A 19,874-nucleotide genomic window follows, 5' to 3' on the forward strand; every position below is an offset into this window, starting at 1 on the left:
AACCTGCAATATCTTTGAGGTATGCCTGTACGTTATTATAGATCATAGTTAGTCTTTATTCTGACGGCTTAATTTTTGACAAAAATTTTTGGGACCAAATATACATATTTCCTCCATAGATAGCTTTAGAAAATCTTTAGATTAATAAGTTAAAGCACTTATTTAGTAAACCTACATACTTTACTTTTTTTTAATCAAAGAATTGAGAACATTTGATTTTAATATTTATTAGGATTCATGCATATATTGAGTAGGTGCTATGTGGAAGGCACTGTTCTAGGCTCTTGTGATACGATGATGGAATAAACAGATTTGTGCCTTTTCGAATCTTTATTAAACCTGGATTGCAGTAGGGAGAGGGATAGAATTAATGACAAATAATAAAGAAGTAAGTTGTATAGTAAGTTAGATGAGTAAGGAGTTAACAAAGGGGGAATTTGGGGAGTACTGGGAAAAGTAAGTGCAAAGATAGGACTGTGTTTAGCATGTTGAGCAACAGTTTCAGTGTTTCTCACTGACTGAAATAGAGTGAGAATGGGGAGAATAGTCTAAGAGTAGGTCTGAGAGTGAGATAGTGGTAGATCTTGTAGTAAGCAATTGAAAGGACTTGGCTTTTCCTTTTAGAAGCTACTGGAGAGTTTTGAGCAGAAGAAAGGGAGTCTCTGACTTACGTTTTAAAAGGAATTCTCTGGCTGCTCTATGAATAGACTTGGGAAGGGGAGCAGGAGTGGAAACAGAGAAATTAGTTTAGAAGCCTCTGGAATAATCCACAGCCAGAGATGACAGTGGGATGAGATCAGGTTATAGCAATACAGGTAGTGAAAAGTGATAAATTCTGGATCTGTTTTGAAGGTGGGGCCAACAGGAATTTCCTGACACAGTATAATAACTTAAAAGTGTAAAAAAAATTTAAATATACCTTTTATTAATGAGTGCAACAGTTTGTGAAAGAGTACAAAACAAAAAAAATTAGTTTAAATTCAGAATTACTAAGAATCTTCTCAGTTTCCTAGATTCCTTGCAGAACTTAAATTTTTTTTTTTTCAGAAAGCCACTTCATGGTGTAAAACTTAAAAGAAGCGTGTTATGTTTGAATAGCTTAAAATATCTTAGAAAACAGTTGTAGACATAGCTTCATTTCGGCAGACAATTGTAGGACAGTTGGACTCAAATTATACATGTCATTAATTTTTGTAAGGATACTTAGTCTAAACATTTCCTAGAAATAAAAGTTTATGATAATCTTAAAGGCAAAATGAAAAACTGCATTGCAAACTATTAAAAGCAGCACTAATGCTTAAGGAAGTAAAGATTGGTCATCAAGAGACTCATCTTAACCCTATAATTTTGAGTAGGTCATTGTTGCTTTTGTCTTGGTTTCTTCATGAGCAAAACTAAGTATGATACTAAATGTTACGAGAAAATGAGAACAACGTGTATAAAAATAAAGTTATGTCAAAACTAGAAAAGGTATGTGTGGATCAACATGGGCAAAATACTACTATTAAAGGAATTTTCAAATTAAATCGGAGTCCACCTATAGATATTGGCCATTAGTTTATTAGTGGAAACGGTTTTTAAAAACAGAAGGCATTCTTTTTTTCTCAGTACAGAAGAAAAACTACATTAGTTAATGGAGGGCAGTTTTGACTTGGATTTTGAGGGTCATTGGGTAATTCATGTATGTATAAATTATCCAGCTGTCTGAAAGTAAATTTCATTATAACCTATTTCAGCCAATCTCAGGAGAGGTGTCTTTTCCCCATGAGGTGGTAATACCGTACTCACCCAAACAAATGGCAAAACCCTTTTGAGGGCAGGGTGACAACAATTTTTTTCTAGTCCAGGGTTTCTCAAACTGTTTTAAAATCAGGAAGCATTTTTTTAAACTAAAGCTTCTGAGTTAGGTAAACTTATAAATCAGATAAAGGAGGCTCTGCTCCGATAACGAGTTGGAAGGAGAGAGGATTTATTTGCCCAGCGCTCTTCTTTCCCACCTCTGGCTGAGTGAATTTTTTCACCATAGTTTGAAAATCACTGTATGGTGATTTATTGTCATAAATAAGCTCTGGATCTGACTTCAAAATACCAGCAGGTAGCCTGCCTGAGAGCATTGTCAGAAAGAAGGACATGGATGTTCCTCACTGTGTCTAATTGGTAGTTTACTGTGAATTTGGCATGAAAGCCATAAATATCACACAAAGCTACCTTATTTTTAATTTAAACTTTAATATTTGTAACTCAGAGAGTGCCACTAACAAATTAGGATATGTTGAAGCCTTAGTATTATAAATTATCTTAAATAGAGTTTTATTTCTCTGTAAAATAAAAAGCCTTCCAGTTTTCAATGACCAATGAAAGGGTGGTGACTACATGCCTTCACTCATCTTCATTTACTTTTAAGGTCTTTTACTTTCTGAAACTTTAAAAATTCATCTCGTGATAATGTTTTTATTTTACTCTTACATTCTATAACTTTTTTTAGAAAAGTATCTCAGTTTTTTAAGGTTTATGCTTTAGGAGAGCAGAAATGAGTCTTTTAATGTGTTTGGATAAGTATAAAAATACTAATAAAGATATGGTTGTTAACAACAAGGATTAGGTTTATAGTTGAAAATTTTCTGCATTTCTCAGGTCCGTATGACGTTATATTGTTACTTTTCTATTAACAACTTGGTGTCTCTTAAGCTGGAAAGCAGGGTGTTAGTCTTACACTTGTTTGAATTCCTCTTAGTTTTCAGAATAGATCTATGTTTAGTAAACAGTTTAATAGAGTTTTATATATATTTCAGTGTTTGTACCGTTTAATGTAAAAATTCCCCAAAGTAATCACTAGTTGTGTTTCCTTTCTATGTATATTTAATAAGATATCTTCTGCAATTTTTTGCTTGTCTAGTAACAAAGAAGGATAGTCAGTGTTTTCAATTTTTTCCCTTAATTGTTACATACGGAATCACTGCTATTTTCACCAGCTAATTCCCCTTTTTGTCGCTGTGTATAACTTTGTTATGTAGTTAGTTCACTGTTTTCTTTTCAGTAAATATCTGTAAAGCAGTCCAATTGTTCTTTTACGCAGTTTAGATGAAGAATATTAAACTTGGTGCTAAGTGCAAATATTCAGCTTAATCACATTAAGATTTTAAAAAAATTTTACTCAATAAAAGAGAGGAGGACTGGATAGAACTGCCCTAATTTCTTATACTGTTGGTTATTGTTTACACTGCTGCCGGATAAATATTTATAGGTCACCAGTCTGATCACATCATTTTTTATAAATCTTCAACAGCTTCTTGGTTCCAAGAATCAAGTTAAAGCAAAACTAATATTTATTAAGCATTTTTTGGTTGCTAGGCACTTAACATTTAAAAAAAAATTTTTCTTAAATTTGTATAGATAGGCAGCCCCATTTTATAGATGAGGAAACATATCTCAAGAGATTTAGGGCTTTATTGTTGTCATAAACTAGTAAATAATAGGAGTTGAATTTGAAATCCCGTTCTGTTTACTCATGGTTTTCTACTACTTATGTTCCTTCAGCATGTTAATATTTTATTTGTTAAAAAATGAACCTAATAAGCATTTTGTTTGAATAACTGGTGGCTGATACTGTTAAAATTAATATTTCATTGAGTCGGATAGTATAAGTTTCTAGAATACAAGAATAATTCTGAAATTTTATTTTTAAATGTTATACTTGAAATATTAGTTAAAATTTTAAATTACAAGACCAGTTTCTCTCTACCAGTTTTTAGTGTAGCAAATGTGCAGTATAATCTAGATAGGTATTTACTTGCAATTTTGAGGGTGGTGGAAAAGTCACATATTTGAGGCAGGTAGTGGTTATTTTTTTACGTTTCTTTTACTTTTTCCCTCATGGTCTTTATATTCTTTTATTTTGTCTGGATTGAAGATAATTTTCACATATATTGATATACATGACTGGGTATTTTCCTTGTGAAATTTTGGTGTGATAGAAATGATGTATTGCTTTTAATTCAGCCTCAAAAGAATGTGAAAAAATCTCCAAATAAAACTTATAAAAGAGATGAATCTTTGCTTCCACACAAATAACCCAAATTAAATTACATACAGTTCTTAAAGGTTATTTAATGTTGCTTGTATATCAAATAATTCTAAAAAGAGTCTCAAACTTATAACCTTAAAATTCTTCAGCTTTATGCTACTCAAAATATGACCTGAAGAATTCTTTGTAAATACTTCCAAGAGGAAACAAATGCAGAAATCAAGAACATTTAAAAACAATTTGACAGTAATTTTATGCCTCTTGAATCTAATAGGAAATTGGATCTAGATTTTTTTAAAGATTCCATTCGTTTTTTTTTTTTTTAATTGACCTGCAGGTGTGAAATAAAAGTTGGTCCTTCATCTTAGATGGTTTGAGAAGCATTGGTGTAGTTAAACACTGTCATTTGTGTTAACTTGTTTATTTATTTCTGTTTCTCTGTTTAAGTATGTGAATATCCTTAGTTGATTTTGGGTATAAAATTTGATAGATTTCACAGGAGTATGTTAAAACTTCTTGAAAAACTTCTAAAGATAAATTCTAAAGTCTTGGTAAATTCATATCAGATTCCATTTTAGGGAACAAGTTTTGAGGAACCATGTAATAGAAAACAATTTTTTAGAGTTGTGGAGGAGTTGTTAAAGCAACTAGTATGTTTTAGTTATCCCCAAACACAGCCTCTTGTAAGAGAAGGCAGGAAAATTGAGGGTCAGGGAAGAGGAATAATTATTTCCTCAAAGTCATAGGAAGGAGTAGAGACAAAATGCACATTTGATTAATAGGAGTTTATTTTAGTTTGTGGAAACACACTAAAACTTGTATGTAGTTATTTTAGTTGTTGGATTTGCCTTAAATTTTGAGGTCATCTTGCATTTGTAACAGTAAATCATAAGCTGTCTTTGGTGGTTTCTTAAAATACATGTAACATTAATTTGCCTGGTGTTTTGTTATGAATATCTTTAATATGTACATGATTCAACATGAGTAATTCATGATTAAGATTTGTCATTTTTCTCCTCTTTCTAGGAAGATGATCCATATGATCTTGAAGAACCTTCTGCACAGAAATGAGGGAAACACAAAGAACCAAATATAGTTCTGAAATTTGGGATCTGTATTTTGAGATGATTTTATTTTCAGAATGAGAAGTATATCTGGTTATCTTTATGAATGTAGAGACATGACAAGAGAGTTATGATGGCAAAAAACAAAGAGCCTCGCCCCCCATCCTATACCATCAGTGTAGTTGGACTCTCTGGGACTGAAAAAGACAAAGGTAACTGTGGAGTTGGAAAGTCTTGTTTGTGCAATAGATTTGTACGCTCAAAAGCAGATGAATATTATCCAGAGCATACTTCTGTGCTTAGCACCATTGACTTTGGAGGACGAGTAGTAAACAATGATCACTTTTTGTACTGGGGTGACATAACACAAAGTGGTGAAGATGGAGTGGAATGCAAAATTCATGTCATTGAACAGACAGAGTTCATTGATGACCAGACTTTCTTGCCTCATCGGAGTACGAATTTGCAACCATATATAAAACGTGCAGCTGCCTCTAAATTGCAGTCAGCAGAAAAACTAATGTACATTTGCACAGATCAACTAGGCTTGGAGCAAGACTTTGAACAGAAGCAAATGCCAGAAGGGAAGCTCAATGTAGATGGATTCTTACTGTGCATTGACGTAAGTCAGGGATGCAATAGGAAGTTTGATGATCAACTTAAATTTGTGAATAACCTTTTTGTCCAGCTATCAAAATCAAAAAAACCTGTAATAATAGCAGCAACTAAATGTGATGAATGTGTGGATCATTATCTTAGAGAAGTTCAGGCGTTTGCTTCAAACAAAAAGAACCTTCTTGTAGTGGAAACATCAGCACGATTTAATGTCAACATTGAGACGTGTTTCACTGCACTGGTACAAATGTTGGATAAAACTCGTGGCAAGCCTAAAATTATTCCCTATTTGGATGCTTATAAAACACAGAGACAACTTGTTGTCACAGCAACAGATAAGTTTGAAAAACTTGTGCAGACTGTGAGAGATTATCATGCAACTTGGAAAACTGTTAGTAATAAATTAAAAAATCATCCTGATTATGAAGAATACATCAATTTAGAGGGAACAAGAAAGGCCAGAAATACATTCTCAAAACATATAGAACAACTTAAACAGGAACATATAAGAAAAAGGAGAGAAGAATATATAAATACTTTACCAAGAGCTTTTAACACTCTTTTGCCAAATCTGGAAGAGATTGAACATTTGAATTGGTCAGAAGCTTTGAAGTTAATGGAAAAGAGAGCAGATTTTCAGTTATGTTTTGTGGTGCTAGAAAAAACGCCTTGGGATGAAACTGACCATATAGACAAAATTAATGATAGACGGATCCCATTTGACCTCCTGAGCACTTTAGAAGCTGAAAAAGTCTATCAGAACCATGTACAACATCTAATATCAGAGAAGAGGAGGGTAGAAATGAAGGAAAAATTCAAGAAGACTTTGGAAAAAATTCAGTTCATTTCACCTGGGCAGCCATGGGAGGAAGTTATGTGCTTTGTTATGGAGGATGAAGCCTTCAAATATATCACTGAGGCTGATAGCAAAGAGGTGTATGGTAGGCACCAGCGAGAAATAGTTGAAAAAGCCAAAGAAGAATTTCAGGAAATGCTTTTCGAGCATTCTGAACTTTTTTATGATTTAGATCTTAATGCAACACCTAGTTCAGATAAAATGAGTGAAATTCATACAGTTTTGAGTGAAGAACCTAGATATAAAGCTTTACAGAAACTTGCACCTGATAGGGAGTCTCTTCTACTTAAGCATATAGGGTTTGTTTATCATCCCACTAAAGAAACATGTCTTAGTGGCCAAAACTGTACAGATATTAAAGTGGAGCAATTACTTGCCAGTAGTCTTTTGCAGTTGGATCATGGCCGCTTAAGGTTGTATCATGATAGTACCAATATAGATAAAGTTAACCTTTTCATTTTAGGGAAGGATGGCCTTGCCCAAGAACTAGCAAATGAGATAAGGACACAATCCACTGATGATGAGTATGCCTTAGATGGAAAAATTTATGAACTTGATCTTCGGCCAGTTGATGCCAAGTCGCCTTACTTTTTAAGTCAGTTATGGACTGCTGCCTTTAAACCACATGGGTGCTTCTGTGTATTTAATTCCATTGAGTCACTGAATTTTATTGGGGAATTTATTGGAAAAATAAGAACTGAAGCTTCTCAGATCAGAAAAGATAAATATATGGCTAACCTTCCATTTACATTAATTCTGGCTAATCAGAGAGATTCTATCAGTAAGAATCTACCAATTCTCAGGCACCAAGGGCAACAGTTGGCAAACAAGTTACAGTGTCCTTTTGTAGATGTACCCGCTGGTACATATCCTCGTAAATTTAATGAAACCCAAATAAAGCAAGCTCTAAGAGGAGTATTAGAATCAGTTAAACATAATTTAGATGTGGTGAGCCCAGTTCCCACCAATAAGGATGTATCAGAAGCTGACTTGAGGATTGTCATGTGTGCCATGTGTGGTGATCCATTTAGCGTGGACCTTATTCTGTCACCCTTTCTTGATTCTCATTCTTGTAGTGCTGCTCAAGCTGGACAGAATAATTCCCTAATGCTTGATAAAATCATTGGTGAAAAAAGGAGACGAATACAGATCACAATATTGTCATACCATTCTTCAATTGGAGTAAGGAAAGATGAACTGGTTCATGGGTATATATTAGTTTATTCTGCCAAACGAAAAGCATCAATGGGAATGCTTCGAGCATTTCTATCGGAAGTTCAGGACACCATTCCTGTACAGCTGGTGGCAGTTACTGATAGCCAAGCAGACTTTTTTGAAAATGAGGCCATCAAGGAGTTAATGACTGAAGGAGAACATATTGCAACTGAGATCACTGCTAAATTTACAGCACTATATTCTTTATCTCAGTATCATCGGCAGACTGAGGTCTTTACACTGTTTTTCAGTGACGTTCTAGAGAAAAAAAATATGATAGAAAATTCCTATTTATCTGATACTACAAGGGAATCAACCCATCCAAGTGAAGATGTTTTCCTACCATCTCCCAGAGACCCCTATAACAACTACCCTGATTCAGATGATGATACAGAAGCACCCCCTCCTTACAGTCCAATTGGGGATGATGTGCAGTTGCTTCCAACACCTAGTGACCGTTCCAGATATAGATTAGATTTGGAAGGAAATGAATATCCTGTTCACAGCACCCCAAACTGTCATGACCATGAACGCAACCATAAAGTGCCTCCACCTATTAAACCTAAACCAGTTGTACCTAAGACAAATGTGAAAAAATTGGATCCAAACCTTTTAAAAACAATTGAAGCTGGTATTGGTAAAAATCCAAGAAAACAGACTTCCCGGGTGCCTTTGGCACATCCTGAAGATATGGATCCTTCAGATAACTATTCAGAACCCATTGACACAATTTTCAAACAGAAGGGCTATTCTGATGAGATATATGTTGTCCCAGATGATAGTCAGAATCGCATTATTAAAATTCGAAATTCATTTGTAAATAACACCCAAGGAGAGGAAGAAAATGGATTTTCTGATAGAACCTCAAAAAGTCATGGGGAACGGAGACCTTCAAAATATAAATATAAATCTAAAACCCTGTTTAGTAAAGCCAAGTCATACTATAGAAGAACACATTCAGATGCAAGTGATGATGAGGCTTTCACCACTTCTAAAACAAAAAGAAAAGGAAGACATCGGGGAAGTGAAGAAGATCCACTTCTTTCTCCTGTTGAAACTTGGAAAGGTGGTATTGATAATCCTGCAATCACTTCAGACCAGGAGTTAGATGAGAAGAAAATGAAGAAGAAAACCCACAAAGTAAAAGAAGATAAAAAGGTAGGTTTAATTTATGGTTAGCAATGTTTGTAAAGGTGTTTGCTTTTGACTTTTAAAAAATTATTTTTTTTAATGATCATGGATTTGACATCAGTCATTAATATAATTAACAGGTCTTTTTAATTTTCTGAATATATTGTGAGGGCAGATCATTTTTTGTTACTTTATTGTATCTTGTTTACTTGTGCTTTATGTTATTTGGGGTAGAAGTTTGATTTCATATTCTTTAGCGTTCTAAGCGAATATGTGTAATTTCTTTACAGAAACTCAGATATAAAGTAATTTTTTTCCTCTTTTCTGTTTGTCTATAAGCACCTCATTTGTCTGTTCTGACCTACCAGCTTTGCAATATTAATTTGATATACTGGCATACTTTGTTTTTTGTGCTTTGCTTTATTTCACTTCTCAGATACTGTGGTTTTTTACAAATTAAAGGTTTGTGGCAACCCTGCAACAAGCAGGTCTTAATCAGCACCATTTTTCCAATAGCATTTGCTTACTTCTTATCTCTGTGTTACATTTTGGTAATTCTCACGATGTTCCAAACTTTTTTTTATTGTTATTATATTTGTTATGGAGATCAGTGATCTTTGATGTTAATGTTAATGCAAAAACATTACAGCTGGCTCAAGGCTCAGATGATGGTTAGCATGTTTTAGCAATAAAATGTTTTTCAATTAAGGTACGTGTTTTTTTTAAACATAATAGTATTACACACTTAACAGACTGCATACAGTATAGTGTACACAGAACTTTTTCGTGCACTGGGAAACCAAAAATGATTGGTGATACTTGCTTTATTGTGGTAGTCTGGAACTGAACCCACAGTATCTCCAAGGTATGCCTGTATAACATTGCTTTAAATTTTAGATTCATATTTGAACATATGAGAATTAGAGAAATGATATTTTAGAAGCATTTAGATCTGTAAGTAATTTTTTAATCTGAAGTCACTTCAATGTTTGGACTTCTGGTCTCAAAAGATAAACATAGTTTATAGTGCAACTTCATAGATACAGTTTTGTGTCACAGTTATATTTTAGGGCTTTGTATTTATATGTGCACAGTGAAATACCTTGAATCTCTCCAAGGCTAACTATATAATAGTTATGCATGATATTTTTCCTTTAAGCATTATAAAAAGGCTGGCTTTTAGTGCAGCTTAGTTTACCTAAAAATTATTTTCATAGTGTAAGCTGGACTTGAGTGATTTAAGTTGTTTTCTATTTCAATTCAGTAAGCATTGACTAAAAATCTGCTAAATGCTTAAATTAAGTCTGTATAAAAAGGTGTTGAAGGATATAAAAGAAATTGAAGATGTGCATCCCTTAGAAGCTTAAATATTTGAAAGACAGTACCCTGTGGTTGGGGCAGAGTTAGGAAAGTAGTATTAGAGCAGTTTAAGGAAGCACAATGTAATAGAGCACATCGTCTAAAGCCAGACTTCTAGAATTTGAATCAGCTTACTAGTTATATAACTTTGTAGCCTCTGTGTACTGCCTTCTAGGAAAATGGATATAATCATACTTTTCAGGGCTGCTATGAAAAATAAGTTCATGTTTATTTTGAACAGTGCCTGGCACATGATAAGTTGGTTATATAAAATATGAACACTATTTTATGATACTATTACTCAAATATAAATATCAAGGGAACACAGGATGAGTGATCACCATACAGTGTGTGGAGTTAGTTTCACAAAATTTTATGAAAAAGGTAAATCATCAGTTTTGAGTATTTTGATTGGTTTTTAGGAAGGAGAAAATATATTTTAGGTGGGGAAAGTCATTTGTACAGAGGCATAGAATTGTAAGCAGGTTTGAGATATGGTATGAAACTGTCCCAATTTAGGGCATTGTGAAATATCATTGTATTTATAAGAGTCTAGTTTAAATCTGAAAGCTGTTAGCTAAGGTGGGCATTAGCAGGAAGGTTCCACATAGGAAAGAGATTGGTATCAGGTAGTCTAGCTAGGAGACTGATGTACACAGTCAGTTTTAAAGTAACAGGTAAAGGTACAAACACCAAATGAGAGATCAGCCAAGCTAGAAGTTTATTATTTGAGAAGACTAGAAAAATAGACAAAACAAATATCTGGCGAGACAGATCAGATGAAAAGAGAAGGCAATGAATACCAAGAGTGAAAAAGGGAACAGAATTACAGATAGACCCGATTTAAAAGATAATAGAGAATACTATCAGCAGTTTTAAGTCAACAAATTCGAAAGTTTAAATAAAGTTAAAATTCCTAGAAAAATATAATTTACCTAGATGAGAAAGCTTAGAATAATCCTGTAACTATTAAATAAATTGTGAAGTAGTGGTTACATCTTGCCACAAATATACCAGGCATAGATAATTTTACAGGAGACTTTTTAAGGAACAGATCATGCCAATGTTCTACAAATCCAGAGAATAGAAAGACTAGAAGAATACATTCTTTAATTCATTCTCTAAAGTCATCTATTCTTAATTTCAGAACCAGTCAAGGATGATATAAGAAAGGAAAATTATAGTCCCATTCTATTTATGAGTGTACGTGCCAAAGTCCTAAATAAAGTACTGGTCCACAGACCTTTAACTGCAATTTTGAAATTCATTAACTTCTGAAAACCAAAAGTTTTATTTTAGAACTTGGCTGCATGACCTGATTTACCCTGTTCTTGGTGGCAGACCCTGACTTGAACTGATGTATGAGGCTGCTTATAATCATTGTTTGTCAGTTATTTAAAGTGAGTATCTATATAGTTCACTGCAAATATATTAATGTGTTTGAGTACAGGGTACCGACCCACAGTTTTTTGGTGTCGTTGTATAATAGACATTTTTTGTACTGTACAATATGGGTAATGACTACAGGTTTCTGAATTCTAAAATACATCTTGTCCCAGAAGTTTTACGTTAAGAGTTGTGGGTGTATAATAGCAATAGTATATAAAAAATACTTGGTAAAAATTTAACAAATTGATAAAAAAGCTACTAAATTATGAACAGATGAGAACTTAACTTAATAAAAAAAGATATCTACAAATATGCAAACAGGTGAAATTACACAGATATCTACAAATACGAAAACAAGTGATATCTGCAATAAACATCATCCTATTTAGGGAAATAGATTCCCTTTTCAACCAGGAACAAGACAAAGTGTACACACCATCACCACTTCCATTCAATATTTTACAGAGATCCTAGTGAAAGCAGTAAGATAAGAAAAAAAGGAGGAAACAAAATTATCATTGTTGGCTGATATGATTTCCTTTGTAAAAGCCAAAAAAGATTTAGATAGATTATAAGTATTAGTAAAATAGTTAGCAAAATAGCTCCATATAAGATCAATAATCAGAAATCAATTGTATCTCTATACATCAGTAATAAACAAAAAATAAGTAGAGAAGACACCATTTACAAAAGCATGACAGATTATCAAGTGCCTAAGTAATTATAACATCATGTGCAAACCTCTGTGTGGAAAAATATAAAATTTATTGTAAGGCAGTAAAGAAGACCTAAGTAAATAGGGAGCTGTTGCCTTCCTATCCATGAATATGGCTTGTCGTAAATAAGTTACCGCTCTTCAGACTGATTTAGATTCAGTATTGTCTCATTCAAAGTGTCAAAGGTTTTCAAAAAATTTCACACTGATTCTAATGCAAATATGGAAGAATAAAGAGTAAATCCAAGTATAGAACAGTCAGGACACTTCTGAAGAATGGCAGAAATGGAGTGGTGATGATACATATATGCTTATTCTATCAGATAATATAGAACTTTAATATTTAAGACAATGTGGTGTTAGCACAGAGAAAGGCATATTGACCAATAAAATAGAACGGAGAGCTCCAAAACACACAGACCTCTAACTTGGAGCTGTCCTTCCAAAGCCACGTGAGGCTTTTGAACACTTGAAATATGACTAATTTGAATTGGGGTATGCTCATCTGTAGGATAAGTAAAGACTTCCTTGAGACTTGTCATTTTTTCAACTCTGGTGGGTGAATAGGACTTAACTAGGGGAATGATTGGGTGGATGGGAGACTGTTGAATGCTGAATAAACAGAATGTTCATGTGGTAAGAGGGAACATGGTATGTTCTTAAAGGATGTCACTGTGGCTAGTCATTGATCCAAGGTAGTTGGCAGAGTTTTCTTAAAGAGCCAGATAAATATTTGGGGCTTTGAAGGTAATACAGCCTCTATTACAACTGCTCAAATCTGCTGTTCCACTGCAAAAGCAGCCATACAGTATACGTAAACAAATGAGTATGACTATTTTCAAAAACAGGCAGAAGGCTGGATTGGTCCCCTAGGCCATAGTTTACTGACACCTGTTCTACGAGAGAGAATAGTACAAGGAGAGACTTGAGAGTGGGGATAAGACTCAGACAGACCTTTTTAATACTGTTAGGAATTTTTGTTATTTAGCCTAAGAGTAAATTGAAATTAGAGAGCGAGTGGATTTGAAATCACTTGGTTTTCAGTTTGGAGTCTGGGTTGAGTGATAGGAAAGACCAGAGGGCATATTACAGTAGTCTAAGCAAATTATGATGAAAGCTTTGAGTAGCTGCAGTGAGGAGGGAGAATGGTGGCAATGGATAGAATGGGATGGATTTGAGAGGTACTTAAAATCTGTAAGACTTGATGATGTATGCATGTGTGTGGGAAGGGTGAAGATGATAAATGAGATAGGAAAGATACCTGCTTGGTTTCTAACTTGTGCAGCTTCATCAGTGATGATGCTGTTCCTGATGGAGAGCATTGAAAGTTTACCAGGTTTGGAGTTGGAGAGTTCAAGTGGAGGTGTCAAATAGGCAGTTAGATACACAGGCCCTCAGGGAAGAGGTCTGAGTTGGAGATACATATTTCAGAGACAATGAAGTAGAGATGGCAGTAGATGAAATGACCTAGGTAGTGAATACAGAGGAGTGCCTAACACAGCCTTGAAGAATTTCTAATGTTGAATGCCAAATAGCTGGGATGATCCTTAATGGTAGGGAGATTAAGAAAGACCATTTACCCTTTCTTAGCTGATTCCCTCATCTATAAATTAGGAATTACAATATTGCCCTTGGGATTGTGGAAGAAATTAGAACTACATGTTTCAAGTGCCTGACATAGCAGTGCTCAATAAATGCTGTTGTAGTGTGCTTTCAAGCCTGAAGTATCCCAGTATACGCCAGCTGTATTTCAGAATAGTCCGTTGTCCCATTAGCAGGATTAGTTTCCTGACTCATTTTTAAATTAAATACTCCTGTGATTTCTGATTCTGAGTTTTTCTCTTTACCTTCATTCTTTGATTCCAACATGGGAGCCATAGCCTAGGAATGTTTTTTCAGATTCCTTGACATCTGGAAAATGATATCTTTGGGGCATTAGTGGCATCTAAGGAAAGCTCAGAGATCTGTTTCTCTTAAACTGGGCTTTAGTTGTCATTCCTGCCATTCAGAGAAGGCTTTATGCTTAATTTTCTTTTGTTCTGTACTCCAAAATGAGTTTAGTGTTAGTTGTGGGAACAAAACCTCTAAGACATTTCTTGATTTGCAACCATCAGTGAGAATTATTTTCTTAAATCATGACCCATTATACACATAAATATTTCTATGTAAATGAAATCTCATAAAAGTGTATTTACCTACTTTATAGGTAATTTTGAGTTTCTAGTCTATTACAGTGAAAAAAGAAATGCTGGTGGTAACCTGCTGAATTGATTTCATAATCTACAGGTGCTTGAAAAACAATGCTGAAGAAAATGAACTGAATGAGAAAATTTGAGTTGCATTCATAAATTGCCAGTTTTTAACATATTCATTCAATGAAGTGAGGTATACCTGTGTTTAAGCTAGTTTGTTTTTTCTTCAGTATCCATTTCAGTGCTGTCAGCTTGATTCAGATAGTAAATAGTAAAATACTATTACATAGTGAATTTTATTGTGCATTAGAGTAAGCTGGTATTCTGATGATTTTTCACCTGCTTCTTTTAAAATTGTTTTTCTGTCTTGTTTTCAGGTCGTGAATCTTTTCATTCTTAGTTAGGTTAAGCAGCTACCAACTCCTATTTTATTCTCAAATGTTCCTTCCAGTCCATTGTTATTTTCTCTGTGTTTTACTGCTCCCTTCTTAATAAAGCCCTGTCTCAGATAGTGTCCTAGAAGATTCTGCTGCTTTAGCCATTAAAGTAGAATTTGGAGCCTGTTGAGGGAACAGTACCAAAATAGGTATGTTTTCTTTAAAATACTGAAGAGATATCTATATGTATATATTGAGTCACAATATATGAATTTAGTATTAGTAAATAGTGAATTGATACCATGCTATTAACATGGTAGATCCTTTAGAACATAGTAAATCTTAGGTTTAGAATTATTTGACTTCTGACTTCTAGAATCTCAGTCTTTGTTAAGTAAAATATTTTTTGAAAGACTATTAACAGTGGTGACCAGAATTTTCTTTTGCTCTATAAATTGTTCATTCTAGATATAAAAGTAATGAAATATATGAAAATATGTCTGTATTGAACTGCTGTTTGTCTATATCAGAATGTATAAGTTATAGGGTAAGTTTGCTTTTTATTTTTAGTGTTTATCACAACTTCTTGACAGTCATTTAATTGACAGTGTTCACACCTAAGAGAAAGTAGTTTCTTCAAAGAATTATAATTAAGGCTAAATAAAAATTGGGTGCTTAAAAGGCTTACTGTAGAAAGAGCAATACTTAAAGATCAGCTAGAGATAGGGTAGTTTTGCACTTTGTTTAATGAGCAAGATCATTTAACAAAATCTTGAACTGCTTGACAGTTTCAGATTTTCATTTTTTTTTTTTTTTTTTACCTATTTTTCAGAAGGTGGTTAGATTAGTTAGATTTTGGTGTAGTTGATATACAGTATACCCATTATATCCATTATTACCTTGCAGACACTTCCTTAGGGGAAAGAGTGAGGGTCATTTTTATAAAGAAAAGATGTTAAGAAGAATGAGAAAACTGCTTTCCCATACTTCTCAGCCAGCATCTTTTCCAGTCTCATTGCCTTGAGTTGGTCCTGTATCCATTCCTAACCAGTAAACTCTGCCAGAGGAATAGAATTATACTATTGAATGCAGGCCTGAGCTTTTAGAGGTCTGGTTGAAGTCGGCATCCCCCAAATTAGGGTAATGTCTAAGGGATGAAAGCCATAGTATCTACTATAGGCAAGATTTATATCTTGCTTGTAGTTGATCTCCATGGCCTAGCACAGAATGTTGTACTGTGATCAGTTGAGGTCAGTATGAGTATATGGCTTTTTGTGTATGTGTGTGTGGTAGTAATAAAAGAAATAAAAGTAAAAAAAGAGTGAGTGAGTGTGTGTGTGTGTGTGTGTGTGTGTGTGTGTGTGTGTGTGTGTGTGTGTGTTTTAATAATTACACTTATTTCAACTCAGGGAAACTCATTTTATTCAACAAGCATCTTACTGAATGCCTGCTATGCCTGAACATTCTATTCTCCAAAGCTAAGCATATAGGGATGACTTGGTCATGGGCTCTATTTTCAGGAATTCAGTCTAGTAAATTTGATTTTGTTAAAAATTAAACGTTTTATATTTTCATCAAGATTAGTAAGATGTCTGATTCATATCTCTCACTTCATTTGGAAAGCATTTACTGAGGCATCTTTAATAACTATTTCTTTTGCTTTCATACTGGCTTATTGGCTAAATATGGTCTACCTCTGAACAGTTCTACGGTGTTTCTAAAATTTGTCATAAAAAATTTGGTTTCTTTAGTAGCATTCTGGTGTTGGTGATGTCAGTTTATGGTATAAATGTGGATATATAATGTATTTCTGTATTTTATTATATGCTGTTTCTTTGAATTTGTTCTGTCCTATTGATTTGACCATAATTTTATTACTTTTCAGATTCAGAATGCAATGTAACAAGATGGTCAGTTTCTAAAGTATATTTTGATTGATGTGTTCTAATAAGACTTAAATGATTGTATCAGCAGTATGCTTGTTTTTACTAACTTAAAAGCAAATGTAAATGTCTTCAGTGTGGCTTTCTACTCAAACTGTTTTTTCTTAACTTTCATAGCAGCGTATTGAATGTTTAGCAAAAAACTGGCATAGCATAAATTATTGAAATTATTCTTATTTCTGCAGCACATTCATTATAATTGTTAGAATATATTTAGTTAACGTCAATGAAGCACTTAACGCCTACAACATAGAATATTGTGTTCTTACTATAATTTTATATCAGTGGCCAGTTGTTACTATTCCAAAACTTATAGGTGAGTTTACAAGCTTGAGAATTTCATGTGCTCCAAAATTTTATATACTAAAAATCTCTCTAAACCCTAGAATAGTTATTTCTACAATAGGTATAGTTTTATGATTTTTAGCTCTGTAGTGTTTTCTTGTCATCTAAGTTGATGTGTTGAAAAGTCCTCAGTAGGACTTAATCTATAACTGTGTAAAGAAAAATCTCAGTGGAAGGAGGACTGCGTTTTAAAAGTAGTAATATCTGATGTTTCCAGTTCTCAAAATATAAGGGTGTGACAGAAGTGATTTTGAGATAGTATCTAACTTTGTCCAGATAAAAGATACACCTTGCATATGGGTTTTGTGGGGGGGTTTTGTTTTTGTTTTTGTTTTGTATAATAGTTTTGAGCTTTTTGGAAATTGTTCTTAGCCTTTGGTAATCTGGGGAAAGGTTTGAGTATTTTTCTTAGAAAAATGCACATTCACAAAATTTTAATGGAGTCTTAAGAGTTTCATATAAACTTCCTAAAGCTGTGGACGCTAGAACCTCTGTGATGTGAGGGAAGGGGAAGACACATTGAAATTTTTCTTCATTCTTTACTGATGCTCTGATTGGCAATCATAAGAGTAACAGAAAGTACATAACAGATGACATGGGAAGCAAAGGGAGAAATAGTGGTTTTAAGAATGAAATGCTGGGTATAATGTAAAACTTATTTTCATTTGAATACAATTGAAAATATATATTTAGGGAAGCTGGGAAGAAATCTACTCATCATTCACTAGATGTTTTTGCTAGGACCTTCTCCAGGTGACAGCACGTTTAATTTTTCATTAGTGAGGTTAGTGGCATTAACAAAATGTCTGCCAGGTAGATAATATGTTGAAATGCTTTATAGGAAAATGTCATCATAGAAATCAATCGATGCAAGAACCAATTTGTCTCATTAGTGTATACAAGAACACAGACCACATTTATTTACCCTCTGTTACTTTCTCTTCCCTCTTTTCACCTAGTGTTGGCTTATCCCTGATTTCCTAAGTATTTGGACTCAGCCAGCATGTACAGCTTTTACAGAATTTACAAAGAAAAACAGATTAGTTAAACTTTCATGGGGTACTGGCTCCCACTAAAGGCTTATTTCTTTTATTGATGTGTTATGCTATGGAGTAGTATTTATTCTTCCCAAATAAAGTAATCGCTTTATAGTAGTTTTATCGCCTTATAGTTTAATAAGTTTTGTTTTTCTTTCTTCATTGTAGGATTTTTTGAGGGCAGTTACGATTATCATTCATTCATCTTTGTGTACCTTACAGTAGTGATTCACAATCTTGAGTTATGTATTGACTTTTTTTTTAAGTTAGAGTTAGAAGTCTCAGATTTCCCAGGGATATATCTGTAGCTGTTGCCCAAACTTGGGTTCTTAGTCCTTGTTTTTATTAGGCTAGCACAGTGGTTCTTAACCAGGGTCAGTTTTGACCTGTAGGGAGCACCTGGCAATGCCTGGAGACATTTTTGGCTGTCACAGTTTGGGTGAGGAGTTGCTACTGATACTTGTTGAGTAGAGGCAAGGGATGCTGCTAAACATCCTACAGTTCAAAATGTCAGTAATACTGAAGCTGAGAAACCCTGTGTAGCAGAATGTGGTCTTTAAGGAAATTCCTATGAGATTCTAGAAGTGAGTGATACAAGGCATGTTTGTATCTGCTCAATTAGGAAAGGCAGGGTTTTCCTCACAGGTCATAGATATTACTTCCCCATCCTCACCATGTTTGGATAAGACTGTATTTTCAGGAAGTAGCTGCTGTGGGTCAAAGCTGCATGCTGTTGCTATTTATCTTACTTGGCTGATCTTTATTCTGCTCTAAAATATGTTTCCATTTCATTGTCGCAGTCTTAGTTGGGGTTATTATAACTTCTTACTTAGATTATTGTAATAACCTTTTAAAACATCATTTTAATTTGTGATAATTGTAGATTGACATACCATTGTAAGAAATAATGGAGAAAGATCCCATGCATCCTTTGCCCAGTTTCCCAAAATGTAACATCTTACAAACCTAGTACAATATCACAACCAAGGTATTAACATTAGTATGATCCACAGATCTTTAGATTCCCCTAATTTTACTTGTACTCATTTGTGTGTGTGTGTGTGTGTATGTATGTGTATTCTGTGCGATTTTTCACTTGTGTAGCTTTGTATATCCTATCCTGCACAATACCTACAATGATTTTATGCAAATAGTAGGTGCTCAGTTCCTGAACACTGTTGAAAGTACATTATATCCAAACGAATTCACAGAGTTGACTATTTAATTCTTGCAGTTTTATGATAAGAATCATTATTTTGTATGAATCCTCATTTTATTAGATTTGTATACTTAAGCTTAGGTACACTTATATAGTGATTCCCATAGGTATGAAAAATTAGATATAATGAAACAGTTTGCATAAACTGGTAAATAAACCTACAGTACTTTGTATGTTTATTAGTAGAAATCTTACATGATAAAGGCTTTCTCTGGTTCCTGTTTATAATTTTGTTTGCTTCCGTCAGTGTTTACTGAGCACCTACTGTATGCCAAGGTACAGGTACCAATAAGGAAAAGTGGACAGTTTTTAGAATATTTTGGAAATCATACCAACAGGGCTTCTTATGCATTCACTATGGAGAGTAAGGAATCAAGGTTGACTCCTAGGTTT

The 19,874-nt window shown here is 33.9% G+C and overlaps 1 protein-coding gene across 5 annotated transcripts in view; it reads left to right on the forward strand.

Annotated features, from left to right (window-relative positions):
• ARHGAP5 (Rho GTPase activating protein 5) overlaps nt 1–19,874 on the forward strand; it is an 83,592-nt gene that overhangs the window by 29,524 nt on the left and 34,194 nt on the right. For all 5 annotated transcript variants that reach the window (XM_064485881.1, XM_064485882.1, XM_031453557.2 and 2 more), the window contains exon 2: nt 5,051–8,932. In XM_064485881.1, coding sequence (XP_064341951.1) covers nt 5,219–8,932 — 3,714 coding nt within the window. In that variant the 5' untranslated portion in view covers nt 5,051–5,218. The remainder of the gene's footprint in view (nt 1–5,050; nt 8,933–19,874) is intronic.

The sequence above is a fragment of the Camelus dromedarius genome, chromosome 5, assembly GCF_036321535.1.
Source record: "Camelus dromedarius isolate mCamDro1 chromosome 5, mCamDro1.pat, whole genome shotgun sequence".
Lineage (NCBI taxonomy): Eukaryota > Metazoa > Chordata > Mammalia > Artiodactyla > Camelidae > Camelus > Camelus dromedarius.